Source organism: Lutra lutra, chromosome 7 (assembly GCF_902655055.1).
Source record: "Lutra lutra chromosome 7, mLutLut1.2, whole genome shotgun sequence".
Lineage (NCBI taxonomy): Eukaryota > Metazoa > Chordata > Mammalia > Carnivora > Mustelidae > Lutra > Lutra lutra.
The window spans coordinates 49596365-49613359 of NC_062284.1; the positions used below are offsets into that span (position 1 = coordinate 49596365).

A 16995-nucleotide genomic window follows, 5' to 3' on the forward strand; every position below is an offset into this window, starting at 1 on the left:
CACACATGCACACACAAACACGTGCATACACATACATACATGCACACGCAGACATGCACATATGTACATGCACAGACACAAACACACACAGGCTTACCATGTCACCTCCCAACCCTCCGTGCTCCCTGAACCACCTCCCTCTCTCTGGTCATAGTCACATCACTCCTGCTTCTCCTCCTGCCTAGTGGACGTGTTCTCTTTTTCTCTTCTGCTGGCTCCCTGCTCTGCTCCCCTGGCAGTGGACAAGCTCAGAATCTGGCCTCAGGCCTCTGCTCTCATTCGGGCTGGCATCAGGGTGACTGCACACCGTCCCCTAACACCTCTGGACCAGGCTCTCCCAAACTGTCCTAGTCTACCACTAACCCAGGGTCCATGTGGTGTCCAGCCCTGTAACCCAGACTGTCCACATCCCCCCTCACCACCCCCACCACACACATCCACTCCCCCTCCCTCAGTGCCTCACCTGGCTCCTGGTTCCACCCCTACCTGGTCTCCCAAGTCAGAATCTGCAAATGGCCCTTGGGTTCCCCTCCCTCCCACTCCCCTGCCATCTTGTCCATTAGTTAGTGCACCCTGACCACAGCCTCCTCTCCATCTCCTGCTCCTCCCCCTCTCCTGCCCACTCACCCCCACCAGGCTTCTCTAACACCTACTGACTATGGCTCCCCTCCCACTCAAGACCTTTCAGGATTCCCAGTTACCCCGGATGAAGTTTAGACTCCTTAGTCCAGAGGCTTCCAGAGCCCTTGACCACCTGCCCAGACTCGTGCTAAGAGCAGGCATTTGGGAGTCCCCACTAGACCACACCCGCGACACATCACGGGATTGGCGGAGGGGGGCGGTGGGCGGCATCCTGCAATGCCTGTTTGTGGCCCAGCTGCCTCCAGCCCATCAGTCTTGGGTGAGTTTCTTAACCTCGCTAAGCCCCGGTCCTCTCATCCACAAACTCAGCATCGTATCCTCTTCAGGCACGAAGATGAGCTGAGTGTTGCAGGTGAGGTGCGCAGCACAGTGCCTGGCTCTTAGCCTCTGAGAGGAGCCATTACCACTACTGCGTCCTTGACCTTGACGTCAGTCCCCAGGATGGCAGCTCTCATGATAGCTGCATTATAGGCGAGAATGAGGCACCATGAAGGAAAGTGACCAGGTCACGTGGCGTGTAAATGGCAGAGCTCGGGTTTGAACCAAAGTTCTGGGGGGCAGCCGCCACCCTGAACCGTTTCCCTTCCTGTCACTGGCTTTCTGGATTTGTTACTTCCTCAGGGTCTGGTGCCCTCCCATAGGCCTTCACCCGGGAACTTCCCCTTTCTGTCCTTCAAGGCTGGGCCCCCACCCGTGGCTTCCTCCGAGCCCCCAGACCAGGACCTCTGACTTCCACCTCAGACTCCTTGCTCCTTTGTCCATGGCCACCTCTCCTTCCTGTTCTCCATTCTATCCTGTGGAAACCTGCAGTCCGCTAGGGGTGGCATTTGCTCCCTCTTCCCTGCTTTCCAACTATTCCTTCCTCTAGGCCCTCCTATGCATTTTCACTAGGTTTGGCTGTCTTAATCCCTCACTCAGAAACCTTCCATGACTCCATATGGCCTCAAGAGGAAGTTTACTTTTCTTAGTCTGGAATCCAAAGCTGCCTCTCTTCCTGCTCCCCAGAATGCCCTCTAAAGGGATCTGAGCATGAGTACAATGTGTGTGTGGGGGTGTGTGGGGCGGGTCCCCATGCCACCCTAAGTATTTCTCTGACAGCAGCTGGGTGTCCTACAATTCCGCTCATTTCTGACACCGTCCTTCTGGGGACTGCATCTGTTCCCACAGGTGAAGATCTCGGTCCCCCAAGACTGCCCCCCACCCCCGCGGATGCCAGACACAAGCCCAGGTTGTTACAGACTGACTATACATCTGAGGCCCCATGACCCTGGCTCCCAGAGCTCAGAGAAACATTTTACGTACTCAACTACCAGCTGATTATAAGGGATAGAAGTCAGGAACAGCCAGCTGGAAGAGATGTGCAGGGCAGGGTGTGGGGAAGGGCTCTGAGCTTCCAAAGTGTCCTCTGAGCACACCCCCTTCCCTGAATCACTACGTGGTCACCAACCCGGAAGCTCTCTGAACCTCTGCTTGGGTTTTTATGGAGACTTCATTCTTCAGGATTGGTGAAGTCATTGGCCATTGGCCTTCCCCTCCCAGAGGTTGGGGTGTGGGGCTGGAAGTTCCAACCCTCTGGTAACAGGGTTCATTCTCCTGACAATCAGGTCCCAAGCCTCAGATACTTTCCAAATCACCTCATTAACATAACTAAAGACCCCTTCCTTTCTCTCCTGGCTTAGGAAGTTCCAGGGGTTTTAGGCCCTTTGTGCCTGGAACAGTGGAAAAGACCAAATATCTATTTCTTACTAGAAGTCATTTGGCTTCCCACTGCCATTTGGGGCAGGGTCTGAGGCTTCCCTGCTCCTGTGTCGCCTGCGGAGCTTGGCGTGCCCCTCAGCCCCCATCAGCATACCCAGAGCGAATGCATCCTGGGCCGGAGGAGACCCTCCTGCTCCAGATTAGTCTGGGGAAGAGTCTATCCCCCAGGAAGCACTTCCCAGCGGAAATCCCACAGGCAGCCTGCTGATTCCAAGCTCTTTCTGCCTGTGTCACCCAGGGAGCACCACTTGGCTGGCACCACTTGGCCAGCACCTGTCAAATGGGGTCAGAGGGAGAGCTTGAACTTGGTGTGGCCGAGGCCCGGGTCAGCCCTGAGCTAGGATTCTGGTGTTCTCTGGGTCTTTGGAATAACAGGTGACCATAGGGTGGACCCACAAGGCCCTGGGCGGACAGGCCTGTGGCTGTCTCTCCCAGAGGAGACCTGATGAGGGTAGCTGGGGAGGCCTTCTGGGCCAGGTCCCTGGACACACGTGGTCCCTTTGAAAAGGACAGTGATCTCTGTTCTTTCAAGGGAAAGCAGCAGCAAATGGGTCTCCTGAGGGCCCTTCGGGAACCTTCCTGTCCCAGATTCCCAAACTTAAAGCAATGAAACATCAAGTCTAGCCTCTCACACTCACCTCTCAGCTGGCCTGCCCCCCAGCCCACTGATACCATATGTCTCCTCGCCTTGGCAAGGCCCCTCTCTCCCTGCAACGTCTATCTTTCCACGAGGGGTGTACCGTGTCATAGGTACGCTCAGAAAAGCTGGGCACTCTGAGGAGTCATCATGGACCAGAGCTTGGGGATCAGAGAGGGGACTGTCCCTGAACTGCCTCAGGTGGAAGCTTGGCTTTGCCACTTTCTAGCTGTGTGCCCCCCAGGTGGGTTGCTAACCCTCTCTGTGCTGTCACGCTGTCCTCTGTAAATGAGGACAAGGGCAAGGTTTATGGTAGGGGGTGATTGTCAGGATTATGTGAGTTACCCAGAGTAAAGCTCTCGGGCGATGCTGGGCTCATTCTGAGGGGAGGGTTGGGGTAGGCAGAGAAGAGAGGGAAGGTGTTGGGGGGTGGGGAGGGCAAGGCACAAGCCAGGTGTGGCGGCCAGGCTCATCCAGTGGCTGGGGTTGGGCTTCCCAAGGGTCCAGGCCACACTGTGGCCTGGCTTCCGGCCCAATGCTGGTTTTCTCTTCCTCAGGCTCAGCCATTGCGTACTCGGCCTATTCCCTCCCGGACGTGATGGTGTGCACCACCTTCCACGACTACTACGTGCCTTTGGCCGTGATGAACACCATCCTCAGCACTGGCCTCTCCTGCTACTCCAGGTACCCGGCTGCTGGGCCTCAGACCGGCGGTGGGGGATGCTCCAGGGAAGGGATGCTCAGAAACCTGGGGCTCCACTCTAGCCCCGCTTCCCAGGCACCCATCCTGGGCGTCCGAGAGGACTCCACACGTGGCTTAACGCTCTGCTGTCACTGTCTTGAAATGCGTAATGACTTTTGAACAAGGGATCCTGTGCTTTCCTTCTGCACTGGGACCTATGAATGATGTAGCTGGGCCTGTTGCGGGACGGATCACTTATTTAGCCTTCTTGGACCTCAGTTTGCTCATCTGTAAAATGGGGCCCACACACCTACCTACCTTGTGAGACGGATATAAGGGTTGTAGGGAACGTGTCCTGCATGCCTGGCCCAGAGGCGGCGCCCCATCAGTGGGCAGTCTGCCGGCGGCGGCGAGAGGGCCCATGTCTAGACACACACACTTGCTGGCCAATGACATTCAGGTGTCTGCCATGTCCCTGGGGAAGCTCCGTGGCTGTGAGGCTCACGCACATGGCTGGCTCTCATTCCCTCTGGTTTCTCCCTCCCACTCAAGAAAGCTCATTGGAGTGTGAGTACCAGAGACGTTGTTTGGGAGCTAATGACTCTAGTTTACTAAGCTCTTTGTAAAAGCCAACTGCCCACATTTCCGCTTCGCTGAATGATTTAGGAAACCTTTTCAAGTGGTAGTGTTGGGGGACAGCCCTGTCTGGATGGCGCCGGGATGCTGGGTGCTGCCTGGGCTGGGGGCACTCAGGTGTGGCTTAGGAAAAGGCCCATGGGAGGCTGACAGGTTGCACCCAATCCCCTAACCCCAATCTCAGTTCTGGGGAGCCGGCTGGAGGCTCCCCATTGAACCACTGTCCCCCCGCCCCAGGAGGAAAGTAGGGGGAAGGGAAGCTTCTGTACCTTGTCTGCAATCACTGTGGCTCTCCCTTTCCTCGGGTGACACTTGGGTGTCGGTAGGACCAAAGGTAAGCAGTTTTCACAAACTGGACAAGCTGGTTTTCTGTAAAAAAATGGAAGGATAGAGATTCTTAAAGAGCATCAAGAACACTTGCTCCAACTTGTCTCCACTTGCCTGTCTTGAGACCGGTTGGGAGCGTGGAGTTGCTTTGCGTGGGAGGGCGTCTCGTTTCTAGACCCAGTGTAAACAACAAGGGTTTGTTCATCCCATGAAAACAAGCCTGGGGGAGGGAGTGGGAGCTGAACTCTCTTCCCCTTCCCTGGCAATGCAGAGCCCCCCTACAGCTGTGAGGACAGGGGGTCTGCCCTCAGGGTGGAAACCCAGTCAGACCTCACCGGGTTATTCTTGGCTCCTCCCCACTTCCTCAAGGATGCCTGTCAACTAGAAACTCTTTCTGGAGCTCAGCCTCTGTGCCAGGCTGGAGCTTCGAGGGCTGCAGGGGCAATGAGGAGGAGGGGGTTGGGCCCTGCCTCGGGTGAGACAAGGCGTAACACACATAGAAAAGTAACCTGGATGCCAGCAACAGCCCAGGAGAGATGAAGCGTGGCCTGGAGGCACGGGGCACTGATGTGTGGACAGGACACACCTAGCCCTGGTCCCTGGATGAGTCATGATCCTGTCTCGTTAGCTCCTGTTGGCTGTGTAGCTGAGCTCTTCGGAATTTAGGATTGGAGAGAGGTGAGCACTGTGGGCTGAGGGGGCATGGAAGGCTCCATGAGTGTTGAAGGAACAGTCCTAGAGTTCATGATCCAGGACAGTTTTCCTAGGAATCCCCAGTGCAAGTTAGCTTAGCTGCCTTTTTTTTTTTTTTTTCTTTTTTTTTCTTAAAGCTTCCTGAATCATCTATAAGCCACCAGGGTGGACGGTTTTCTTCTAGCCAGAAGTCCATCCTAGTTGTTAATTAAAAATGGGTCTTCTGGATGTGGCATGCCTGTTACCTTTGGACAAATTTATTTGGCAGGGCAGGCTGGCAAGGAATCTCATGATGCCTGTGTTTGGAGGGTTCTCCCTTGTCAGTGAAATGAATTATTTCTGTTTACTTATGGGACACATCTGTTGCTATTCCATGTATCCAACCATTCATTCATCCACCTTCTTGATCACCATTCCCCTACTTAACCACCATCTATCCATCCATCTACCCAACCAGCCATACACCTATCCATCTACCCACCTGACCCAGCCAGCCAGCCATCCTTCCACCTACCTGTCCACTCATCCATCTATCTACCCAACTACCCATCCACTCATCCACCCATCCATCCATCCATCCATCCTCCCACCCACTTGCCTACCCATCCTTTCATGTACCCATCCACCCATCCATCCTTCTGTCCATCCATCCATCCATCCATCCATCCATCCATCCATCCATCCTTCCAACCAAACAACCAACCACTCAGCCAGTCAACCAAACAACTAACCAACCACTCACTCAACATTCCTTAAATGCCTACCATACTCCAGGCATCGTGTTAAGATCTGGGAATAGCAGGAGGAGTGAGGCACAGCCCTTGTCCCGAGAGAGCACCCAGTGCAGTAGTCAAAGCAGATTCCCCAAAAGCCCACATGGAGTCATCATTTCCTCTAAGGGCCAGAGGAAATGGCATATAGAGTATAGTGTTACAGAATATAATGTATGCAAATAATGGTAATACAAAATGATACCTGCTACGATACACAAAGTTCTGCAGAGCAGTACTAGGACTGATTATTGAGGGAGGTTGAACACCCGAGCTGGAGAGGAGGGAAGGGCCTTTGGGACAGAGCACACAGCCTGCACAGGGGAGGGAGCGGGAGAAGACAGCCCTGGGTGGCGGCATGGGGCTTCAGAGTTGCTGGAGCCGCACAGCTGGAAGGAGGAGAGTGGCTAGAGAGGGTCTCTGACAGTGGCTGGGATTTGACGTGCCTCTTGTGCCCTGCTGTGGCCTGGTCCTGTGCTGGCGAAGGCCAGTGATCTCCACAGGAGGGCCATGCCATGAGGGGCTTCCAGGTGTGTCTGTGGCTGCGGGCCTGGGGGCCTGTGCTGGAATAGAAGCCTAGGAAGAGGTCCAGAGGCAGAGTGGGATGTCCCATCAGAGGGTCCTTTGGTGTCCCTTCTCGCCTGGTCCTCTTCCCTTTCCTGTTTCCATTCCCTTTTTTGTCTTCAGTGTCTGAGGAGTGAGAAAGCTGGCTCCTGGACCAAGAGAGACTCGGCCCCCATTCACTTGAGGAGAAGCAGGTGGAGAGAAAGGCCAGGGCCCCCTGGGGTCCTGGATTTCATGGACTTCTGACTTCACCTTAAACAAGGACATCTGAGAAGATGTCTCGGGGTGTTCTATCATGCTAGGGCTTCAGAGTATTTTCCAAGATTTCTCTCCTTGCCCTCCTCCTCCCCCAAGCCCACCCTCCCTCTCGCCTGGGCTCCATCAGTCCATGGTGTGTCCAGGAGTGGTCAGAGAATGGCCATTCCTTCCTTGAGCAAGAAGCAGACCACAGACGTCCTGGGTGGTTTTTAGTTATTCACGTGCTTACTAGAATATCATGGTCTAATATCACAGCATTCATTCCATTATACTACCTGTCCTTGAGGTCAGTCTCTGCATAGAGCACTGTGACTCCCTTGAATCTAGTGCAAATGAATTTTCCAGAAACCCACCTGCTGCTTCTGTAGCATTTGAGAAGGGAGATGGAGAGAACACATGACCTCTCTGTCGCTCTCAGAGCAAGATGGGGTGACAGAGACCTGGCCTGCTCATCCTGCTGGACACCCAGAAGCCCAGCAAGGCCTTCTCACTCCCTTAGGGATGTCAGTCACCCAGAGTTTGCTGTCCATCACAAGTCCCTGTAGGCTCTTTATTCATTCATCCAACGTGTCCAGAGGTTGTTTTATTTTGACAAATAGTTGCCCAGTGAAATGCCCTGTGGTCAGTGCTATGAAGGAGAGAGGTGACTTTTCATCCTTGGTGGAAAGTGGGCTACTCCGTGAGAGCCATGCCGGGGTGGTGGGTGGAGCTGCGGCCCACGGCAGACCAGGGACGGGGTTCGGAGGTCAGAGCTGGAGGCAGGAGGCTCACAGGCGTCAGGGGTTCTGAGGGCTCAGCCAGATGACAAAGTGCTACTAGACCCAGAGGCCAGCACGTGGAAATGTCCGTGTTCTGCGATGTCACCCACACAATAAAACAGCCATAACCACACCACACACATACACACACACACACATCCCTCTGCAATGGAATGTTTCCAAAGGCCCGCTGGTCAAGCATTGGTTCCAGAATTTGCTTGCATCTCCAGCCGGCTTTGTTGCAACAAGATTTATCAGCTTCTAGAACAGACCCTCTCCTGGTGGAGGCTTCTGCCAAAATCCAGGGCTTCCTGCCAACCTGGTTCTAGGCAGATGAGGCCTGACTTCCTGTAAACCGGTCTCTCCACTGGGCTGTGCAGGGACTGGCTTACCAGGTGGGGCTTTGGAGACTGGAGGGGAGGGGGGCAACCAGTGCTTTCTTTGGAGGATTCTGCAGCTCCTGCCCCTCCTTCCCGGAATCTCTGGCCGGGGCGACACCCTGTGGCTAACTGTGGAATTGCACCTTGGTAGTGGGAGGCTCCTCTCTGTGGCTGCTGGCCCTTCTGCCATTTATTCTCTGTTGCTGTCTCTCCTCTGTTCTGCTTTTTCTCCTTTTTTCCCCCTGTAGACTCGGCTTGGCAGATGGAGAGGCTGGTTCGTTTGCCCCTGGGGAAGCAGTTTATCAGGCCGGGCGAAATGTTGTCTCAAGTCACAGGAAATCCATGGTTTGGGGGATGGCCCTCGCCAGCCAGAGCCAGCTTTCTTCCTGTGTAAGTGGTCACAGAAAGAGCGTGCTTTCGTAGTGAGCCTCTTAGAATCCAGGAAAGATAGATGGTGACCATGCATGGGGAGGGGGGAGCGGGCTTGTGGTTGGACTGGGTTGGCCAGGGTAGGCTGTGAAGGCTGTTGAGACAGGCTCTGGCTGTGGAGGGCAGTGGGAGTGTGTCCCATTTTCTCCCTGGGGCAGAGCGGGTATAGGCAAGGATGAAGGCTGGGTAGTGGTCCAAGGCTGGCTCAGCCTGCCGGAGGGGTGGGGGTGTGAAACTTGGAAGCCAGACAGCACTGAGTGTAAATCCTAACTTCGCCTCTTATCAGCTCGTCTGACTTTAGGCAAGTCTCCCAGAACCCGTCTCTTCCCTCCTGTTCCTGTTCCCTGGCACAGCTATAGCTCTAAGGTATAGCATCTAAGGGATGGGGAGAGAATGAATCCCACTACACACCTTTTATTAAAAGCTGCCATTTATCAAGCGTTCCTCTGTGACGTGAGCAACTCCTTGCAAGTATGGATTATCAAATCCTTGCAACAAGCCCATGAAGGGGTACAGTTGTGGCCCCTGTGTTACACGTGAGGACTTTGGGGTGCACAGAGGTTACCTAACCTGCTGGGGGTCACATGATCACGGAGGGCGGAGGCAGGACTCGAACCCAGGCTGTCCAGGTTAGACTCTGCCTGTGAATCATGGCCTGGTGTGGCCTCACCTCTCCCAGGGCTGGTGGTTTACTCCAAGGCTGGCGGGTCTCGTTTGGGAGGATGATAAGTTGAGGTCCCTTATTTCTCTTCCTCCTTTTTCTTTAGCTTCTCTTCCTTCTCTACCCCATGCCTGCCGTGTGTTTCTCTGACTTAGGACGGGGTCAGGAAAGGAGAGACATGCACACATACGCTGAAAGTTGGAGCTTATCCCTGGAGGCTCTGGGGCTTCCCCAGGGCCCACAGCAGCTGCCTCTTACTCTGGAGCAGGGATCCTCAGGCTTGGCTTCCCGGAGGGCTAGATAAACACATCAGCCTGGGGGACATGAGGGTCCCCTGATGGCTCAGGGGGTGGATGTGGGAGTCTCTGCACTGTCCCAAACCAAAGGACATGGGGAGCAGAGAGCTTTGTAGTCAGGTGACTGCACCAGCTATGGGGACAGGAGTAACCTGGCCAGGAGCCAATGGCCTGGGCTGGGGGGAGCCATAGGTTGTGTTTGGTGGGGAAAAGGGCAGGCTGTGGGCTGGCACGGGGCATCTGGGGAACGGGGGGGGGGGGGAGCAGTGGTGGGACATGGATTCCTTCCCAGCTGGAGAGCGTGCTGAGGGGCAGGACTGTCAGGGAGGGCCTCCCTTGTCTGACTCACTGTCCCAGAGCAGCCATCCCACCAGCCTTGGCGCCCTGACTTTGCATACCACCTTTGTGGGGACCCCTGTGGGGACAGAGGGAGGACCCAGCTCTCCACAATACACTGTGGTATTGAAGCAGGGACCTGCCCTGTCCCGTGGCCTGGGGCCCGAGCACGCCTTACCTGAGCCCCAGTGCAGGGCTGTGGTTTTGTGCAGAGATCTCCCTGCTCCTCTCCTGCCCTCCTTGTATCCAGCCTGTCCATCTGCGCAGCCCCATTCCCCTCACCCTGGGCTGCCAGCCCCACCCTGGCTGGGCCCAAGCCCGCTGAGGCCCCATCAGCCTCTGTCTGGGAGGCCCTGCCCTCTCTGCCACAGTCAGCACCACTCATTTTAAGGTTTGGTTCATCTTCGGACTGGAGGGGGGTTGATGAAGTGGAGGGGGAAAGGCCACATTTACTCAGTTTCCCCAGGCTAGTGTTCCTGGGTGTGGCACTAAGGATTCCAGAACCTTCTCCCAAGTCATTAAACACTTCCCTGAACCAAGGGCTTCTGCACAGCAGTCACCTGGACAGCTGACTAGTCAGACATCTCATCTTTCCCAGACGTGCTCGCCCCAGGGGCCTATGCCTGGGGGCCACCCACGCCCCACAAATCTCCCTGTCTTGTTGTTACTGGACTTCGAAAAGGCTCTGGCATTTAGATAACTGCCTCCTGAAGCTCCTTTCCAGCCCAGTACCTCCTTCCTGGCTTCTTGGGACACCACTGCTTCTCACGATGCGGCCCCAGGAGATGGTTTCCCCTGAGGCCTTCCCACATACAGCCATCGTGGCAGGAGAAGTAGACGAGGCAGTGGAGAAGCTGCTGGCCTCAGGAGGAGGGTTGCCCCAAATACTTGCCTTCTGTTGATGACTTGCCCTCGGTTACTCATAATGCACATGCACATGTGTCATTTAATGAAAATGTTTTCATTCCCATTTCTTCCCCCTTTTCCTTTCTTGATCTAGGTTTCTTGAAATCCAGAAGCCTGGGCTCTGTAAGATGCTTCGCATCCTTGCTTTTGCTTATCCCTACACCTGGGACTCCCTCCCCATCTTCTACAGGGTAAGGGCCAGGCTCCATCTTTTCCCTGCCTGTTGGCAACACCAGGGACCCTTCTGTTTCCTGAGCTCCTGGGGATCAGAGTGCCATGCTGGTCACTGCACATGGGAGTCGAGACCTTCCTTACTAGAGGGTACATAGTAGTTAGGAGACAGCAGGAACATATGCCAGACCACAGACGATGCATCAGTGGCCAGCACTGACTATGGGCTCAGAAGTAATAATGGAGGGCTGCCTAGGGGAGGCAACCTGGGCTTTAGTGGAGGGACCAGGAGAGCAGGCTCTGGAGGCAGATCTCTAATATGTACTCACTGTAGGACTTTGGCAAGTTATGTGCCGTCTCTGTGCCTGTTTCTCTCAGCTATAAAATAGGCATGATAGTAACACCTTGGTCCATCAGCCTGTGGGGAAGATTACATGAGGGAACATATAAAATGCTAGCCAGTGACAAGTGTCCAATAAACGCATTATGTATTATCATCAATTAACATACTAGTAGCAAAGGAAAAAATGTGAATGGGGGGTCTTAAGGATAGGTGGGGATTAGACAGAGAATAGGTAAGAGAACAGGAAGAGGGTGTGGGAGGGACACAAGAAGGGGGAGAGTCCAGACACTCTCAAATGGACCCGAGTTCAAATCCCAGTCCCACTCCTCACTGGCTGTGTGACCTTAGGCAATGCACACAACCTCTCTGAGTCTCCATTTCCTCATTTGTAAATGAGGCTAACATCCCCTCCTGCACGGGGGCGGGGGAGGGGAGGGTTCACTTAATCCGCAGATCTGAAGGGCTCAGCCATGCCTGGAACATGGCCTGCACCCAGTGAGGGTTTCCTTTCCCAGGGGCAGCCTGAGGTTTGATGCATGAAGCAGGGACAGAACAGGGAGGGTCAGAGCAGGCTCCACCTGTGTGGGCCCCAGGGGAGATTCCCCTGATCCTTCCCCAGGGACAGAGAACACGTACAGGAAACTGGAGCAGAGAACAGGCGGGTCCCACGCACCAAAAAATCACACCACAGAGGTCCGCGTTATGGACACTGTGTGCTCTCTGGTGCCCGGCTGTGGCAGACGGTGGGCAGTGGGGTGGGGAGGTCTCATCCTGAATGGTGATGATGAGGACACAGATTCTGGAATCATCCTGCCTGGATCCAGATCCTGATGTCATTGCTCATTCGTGGTTTGCACATCACCCTCTCTCCTAGCTTCCTCATCTGCAAAATGGGAAGCTAGAGTCCGCCTCATGGTAATTGTTGAGGCGGGGCTCTGATGAAATCACGCAAGAAAGGGACTGGCCCAGTGCCCCGGGTTAGTGGCGGCAGCTGTCGATGTTCACAAAGATAATACAAAAGCGATGCTTAACTCTTAAACAGCATCATGGCCATAATTAATACATTTTGATGACTCAGAAGGCCTTCCAGGGATTTCTGGGCCTTAAAGCCTTAATCAGGAACATGAAAGTAGGCGACTCGCTGGGAAGAGGTGAGTTCAAGGGTGAATAGACCACTTTTTACTATACTTACGTTTTACCCCCAGACAGTAGAGTAGCAATAGGTCTACTAGGGTTTTTCTTTTCCCTAGCAAAGGGAAATTTGTTCCTAAATAACAAATTTTCATTTGTTCCTAAATAACCCAAAAGTCTTTATGAGCATTTGGAGGATTAAAATACAGTTGCCCTGGGTCTCAGATGATCACAGTCAGGATGGGAATTCTGCTCTCACAGACCCTGAGAGTTCCCTTTCCAAGCCACAGACCTGAGGCATGAGGGCCTTGGCCTGTGGCGTCCACACATGTGCACAGAGATGTCTTGAGGTGATGAGAAGGGAGAGGGCCTCTGCGCAAGACCTCATGTTTCTTTAACTGCCCACAGCTGTTCCTGCTGCCTGGGGAGGGTATGCAGAATGAAGCCATTTTGAACCACCAGAAGCACATGGCCATGACCCTTCTGGCCTCTTTCTTCTACTCCGCACACCTGCCAGAGCGCCTGGCACCTGGTCGCTTTGACTACATCGGTGAGTGTGGCGGGCGGGGAAAGTGGGGAGGCCCTGTGGCCCGGGGTCCTCCAACCCAGAGACAGATGCCAGTGTGTGCAGTGTGAAGGGGAAGCAGGGGCAGGGAGAGCGGCATTCCTCAGGAGCTTGTTTAGGAGCAGGCCAGGGGAAGCAGAACTGCAGGCCGGGTTGTATGCAGCCAGCAGATGGCAGGGCTCCGAAGGTGGGGGAGGATGGAGAGCAGGTGGGTCTGGGATTTAACCCATTCCTATGGGCTATGGGGCCCGAGAGTGCCATTCTTACCCAGAACATGAAATCCCATTGTTGAACAGACACTGAGGGCCCCGGAGAAGAACAGGGCAGACAGTGCTGTTGGCTCTGAGGCAACCAGATGGCAGGAACCATGCTAAGGAGGGGAGAGTGTCTGTCTCCTTCGGGTGGGCGCAGGGGGGCCAGGAGGCCTGGTAGAGCAGTGGTTCTCAGGTCTGGCCCCCAGACCATTATTTTCTGCATCATCTGGGAACATGGAAATTCTCAGACCCCCACCCAGACATCCCATACCAGAAGCTTGGGGCCAGCGGCCCAGCACTCAGCCTGTTCGACTCTCCAGGGGAACCTGAGCTCACTCCAGTGAGAGAACTGATGTGGTGGGGGAGGGGCCGCGAGAGCCCCGGGACCTCCGCCTGCTGGGAGAGTTCCTTCCCTCCCTGTCTAGGGAGGCGGGGTGGGCACTGGCTGGAGGAGGCACCCTTGGGTGCCACTTCTGGTGAGGTTGATAAGTCCTGGGGACCAGTGTTCCTTAGATGAGCTGTCATGGGCATCCAAAGGTCAGCCCCTGTCCTTGAATGGTGGGCAGGGACCTTAGTTCTCCCCAAGCCCATTTTGCCCAGTGATTTTCCATCTCCTCCCACCTGAGACGTGGCCACATTTGCTTCATTGATTCTGAAAAGACCTTCATCTCTTTGACTCACTCTCTCCTACCAGGAGGCATTGCAAAGACCAAAACCCTGGGAGGGCAGGTTCCCCCGCAAAAGGAAGGAGACAGGAGGGCCAGGGGACTGGAACTTGCCAGCAGGAGCCATGTCCACCTCCCCAGCCCTGCCTAGATGAAACAGAAGGGTTGTATATGATGTCTGGGGGCTGCAGGCAAAGTCGTCCTGGGCCTTGTTTTGCCAATGCCCTGGTTTCTTAATAATGTTTCATTCATTCACCTTTAGTCCTATCCTCTTTGGCCTCGGGGTACAGAGCAGAAAGACACCCCTATGAAGAAACATTTGCCAGACAGTTGTTAATGGCAGGTCACCAACAAGGGATTTGGAAAGTTCTCTGTCTTGCATTCATGGAGTCTGCCAGACGTGAGCCTCCCTCTCCAGTGTGGGCCAAGGTGCTGACTGGTAAGGGCCGACTCAGAGAAAGTTCTTCCACGTTCCTGGGGGGGCCAGAGTGCTGAGATCACTTTTCCTGCCGCAGTCGCATCTCAGATACATCCTGTGCCCGTGGCGTTTTCTGTCTTTGGCTCTCCTGCTCTGGTGGGAGACAGGTTTGTGCCTCTGGGAGCTCACTCAGCTGGTCACTTCTTTCTGCTTGGATGTGTGTCCTTGGAGAGCAGGGCTCTCTGCTGGACAAGAAGCACTTTGCTGCATCCCAAATGGACTTGGCAATTCTACCAGCCCCTGAGTATAGCCTGAGCGAGGCAGGGGCAGCTCGACTGGGCACACCTTCTTCCCCAGGGGACACAACCTGAGGGGCTGGCAGCTCCTGCCCTAAGGGGCTCATGGGCCACCCACCGGAGAGGGCCCTCACTCCCACACTCCCATTCCTGTCTCTGCTTCTGCTCCAGACTGCAGGTGCCCAGGCTGCTCCCTTCCTGGGACACAGTTATCAAATACTTACTCTGGGGTAAGACCTGGGTGTATGACTTCTCTCTCTCTCTCTCTCTTTTAAAGATTTTATTTATTTATTTGACAGACAGAGATCATAAGTAGACAGAGAGGCAGGCAGAGAGAGAGGAGGAAGCAGGCTCCCTGCTGAGCAGAGAGCCCCATGCGGGGCTCAATCCCAGGACGCTGGGATCATGACCTGAGCCGAAGGCAGAGGCTTTAACCCACTGAGCCACCCAGGTGCCCCTCATTCTCTCTTTTTACTGAAAGAATCCTTTTTGAACTCTTGTGTTGTATCCGGGTGCTAGGATGGCCATAACAAAGAATCACAGACCTTGGGGCTCATACCACAGAAATGCATTTTCTCACGATTCTGGAGGCCGGGAGGCTGAGACCAAGGTCGGGGTGGGTTTGGGCTCTCCCGAGGCTTCTCTCCCTGGCTTGCAGAGGGCCCTCTTCTCGGTCTCGCTCACATGGTCTTTCCTCTCTGTATGTGCCTGCCCAGGCCCCCACCTCCTCTTCTTAGAAGGACACCAATAACCGTGGGCCCAATCTAGTGATCTCATTTTAATGTAATTGTCTCTTAAAAGATCCTATCTCCAAATACGATCACATTGTGAGGTACCTGGGGTTGAGACCTTGACTTTCAGAACTGGGGAGAGGGAGACACAAGTCAATCCATGACACGTGCTGTCTTCTCATCTTCTGGTTTCTAAGGGTTGTCCCACACACAGTCCTCTGCCCTGGGCAATAGACTCCTTTCTTTACCAGTACCAACTCAGCGCATCCTTGCCCACCCCCACTCCTGCCCCCTCTGCTGGCTAGCCAGGGTCCTGCAGGGAATGGGGAGGAAGTGTTCCCTGTCATGTGTGGGATTAACCAGCAGTAGGAGGCTACCTCCTAAGTCTGGCTGGCCTCTCCTTTGGCACCGAAGGCAGAATTGGAGCTGAGAAGTGCTGGCCCTGCAGAGGTGAACTTTGGCAGAATGTGAGACCAGAACCTCTTACCAGGAAACACAGGACTGGTGGATAAGGTGTTTGAAACATGGACTTGCTTTGCTCAATGGCCTTTTTTGTTTTTCCTCACACTGCATTTTAAAAATAAATGTATTGAGGCATACTTTGCATACCAAAGAATTCCCTAATTTCAACTATACAATTCCATGATACTTCCAGCAGACTTACCTAGTTGTACAACCATCTGCATACATGAGTTTTAGAACATGACCATTGCCCCAGTAAGATCCCTCATGCCTGTGTCCTGTTAGTCCCGATTCCTACCCCCGGTCTGAAGCAGCCACGAATCCGCCTCGTGTCTGCGCATTTGCCTTTTCTGGATATTTGACATAGATGGAATCTGACAGTACGTGGTCTCTTGTGCCTGGCTTCCTTCACCCAGCATAACATGTTGAGTCTACAGGCCACAGTGTAGAATCAATAGTCCATTCTTTTTCATTGCTGATCTTGGTGGCCTTTTCTGTGTTTGCTGTAGGTCACAGTCACCAGCTGTTCCATGTGTGTGTGATCCTGGCCACTCACATGCAGATGGAAGCCATACTTCTGGACAAGACTCTGAGGAAGGAATGGCTTCTGGCACACGCCAGGCCCCTGTCTTTCCCTCAGATAGCTGGAGCCATCCTTCTGTGCCTCGTCTTCAGCCTCAGCAACATAGTTTATTTTTCAGCTGCTCTGTATCGGATTCCCGAGCCAGAATTACATAAAAAAGAAACATGATTCAGACCGCAACATGTTCGTGCCAGATGTCAGCCTTAAGCTAGCCCTTCCTAGCCACCCTAACCCAGCCGCAGGGAACCAGTTTCCAGAGGTCTGAAATAGCCGCAATGGCTGATGTCTTGGCATTTTTGAGTGGGTTCTTGTCAATAAGGTATTGAACTGGGGACATTTCTCTAGATGTGCACTGATTCTATATTATTTTAAAAGGGGAAGATGGGTTCAAGTAAGTCCTTGTTTGGGCAGATTTTTAATATTTCATTAAGTTTTAAATTTATTTAAAATGGGTTTTTCAATCCTATTTAAACAGTTGGAAGAAGCATGCCGCCCTTGTAGCTTGACGTTAAACATTTGAATGAAGCTTCATGTATTACCCTTTGCAAATGGAACTTACTTCAGTTGATGAGTTCCACATAGCATAGCCTCTCCCAAGAGCTCCAGGGCGGGAGAATGAGCCAGAAAGATCAGTGTAAGGAAC

General features: G+C 53.9%; 1 protein-coding gene across 8 annotated transcripts in view; it reads left to right on the top strand.

The window, feature by feature from the left end:
- PAQR5 (progestin and adipoQ receptor family member 5) overlaps positions 1 to 16877 on the top strand; it is a 72849-nt gene extending 55972 nt beyond the window's left edge. For 7 of the 8 annotated variants that reach the window (XM_047738439.1, XM_047738435.1, XM_047738436.1 and 4 more), the window contains 4 exons: positions 3595 to 3721; positions 10828 to 10924; positions 12787 to 12928; positions 16279 to 16877. In XM_047738439.1, coding sequence (XP_047594395.1) covers positions 3595 to 3721; positions 10828 to 10924; positions 12787 to 12928; positions 16279 to 16520 — 608 coding nt within the window. In that variant the 3' untranslated portion in view covers positions 16521 to 16877. Of the gene's footprint in view, positions 1 to 3594; positions 3722 to 10827; positions 10925 to 11866; positions 11991 to 12786; positions 12929 to 16278 lie in introns of all 8 variants that reach the window. The other variant, XR_007128838.1, reaches the window with a different exon arrangement.
- Positions 16878 to 16995: the final 118 nt, after the last annotated feature.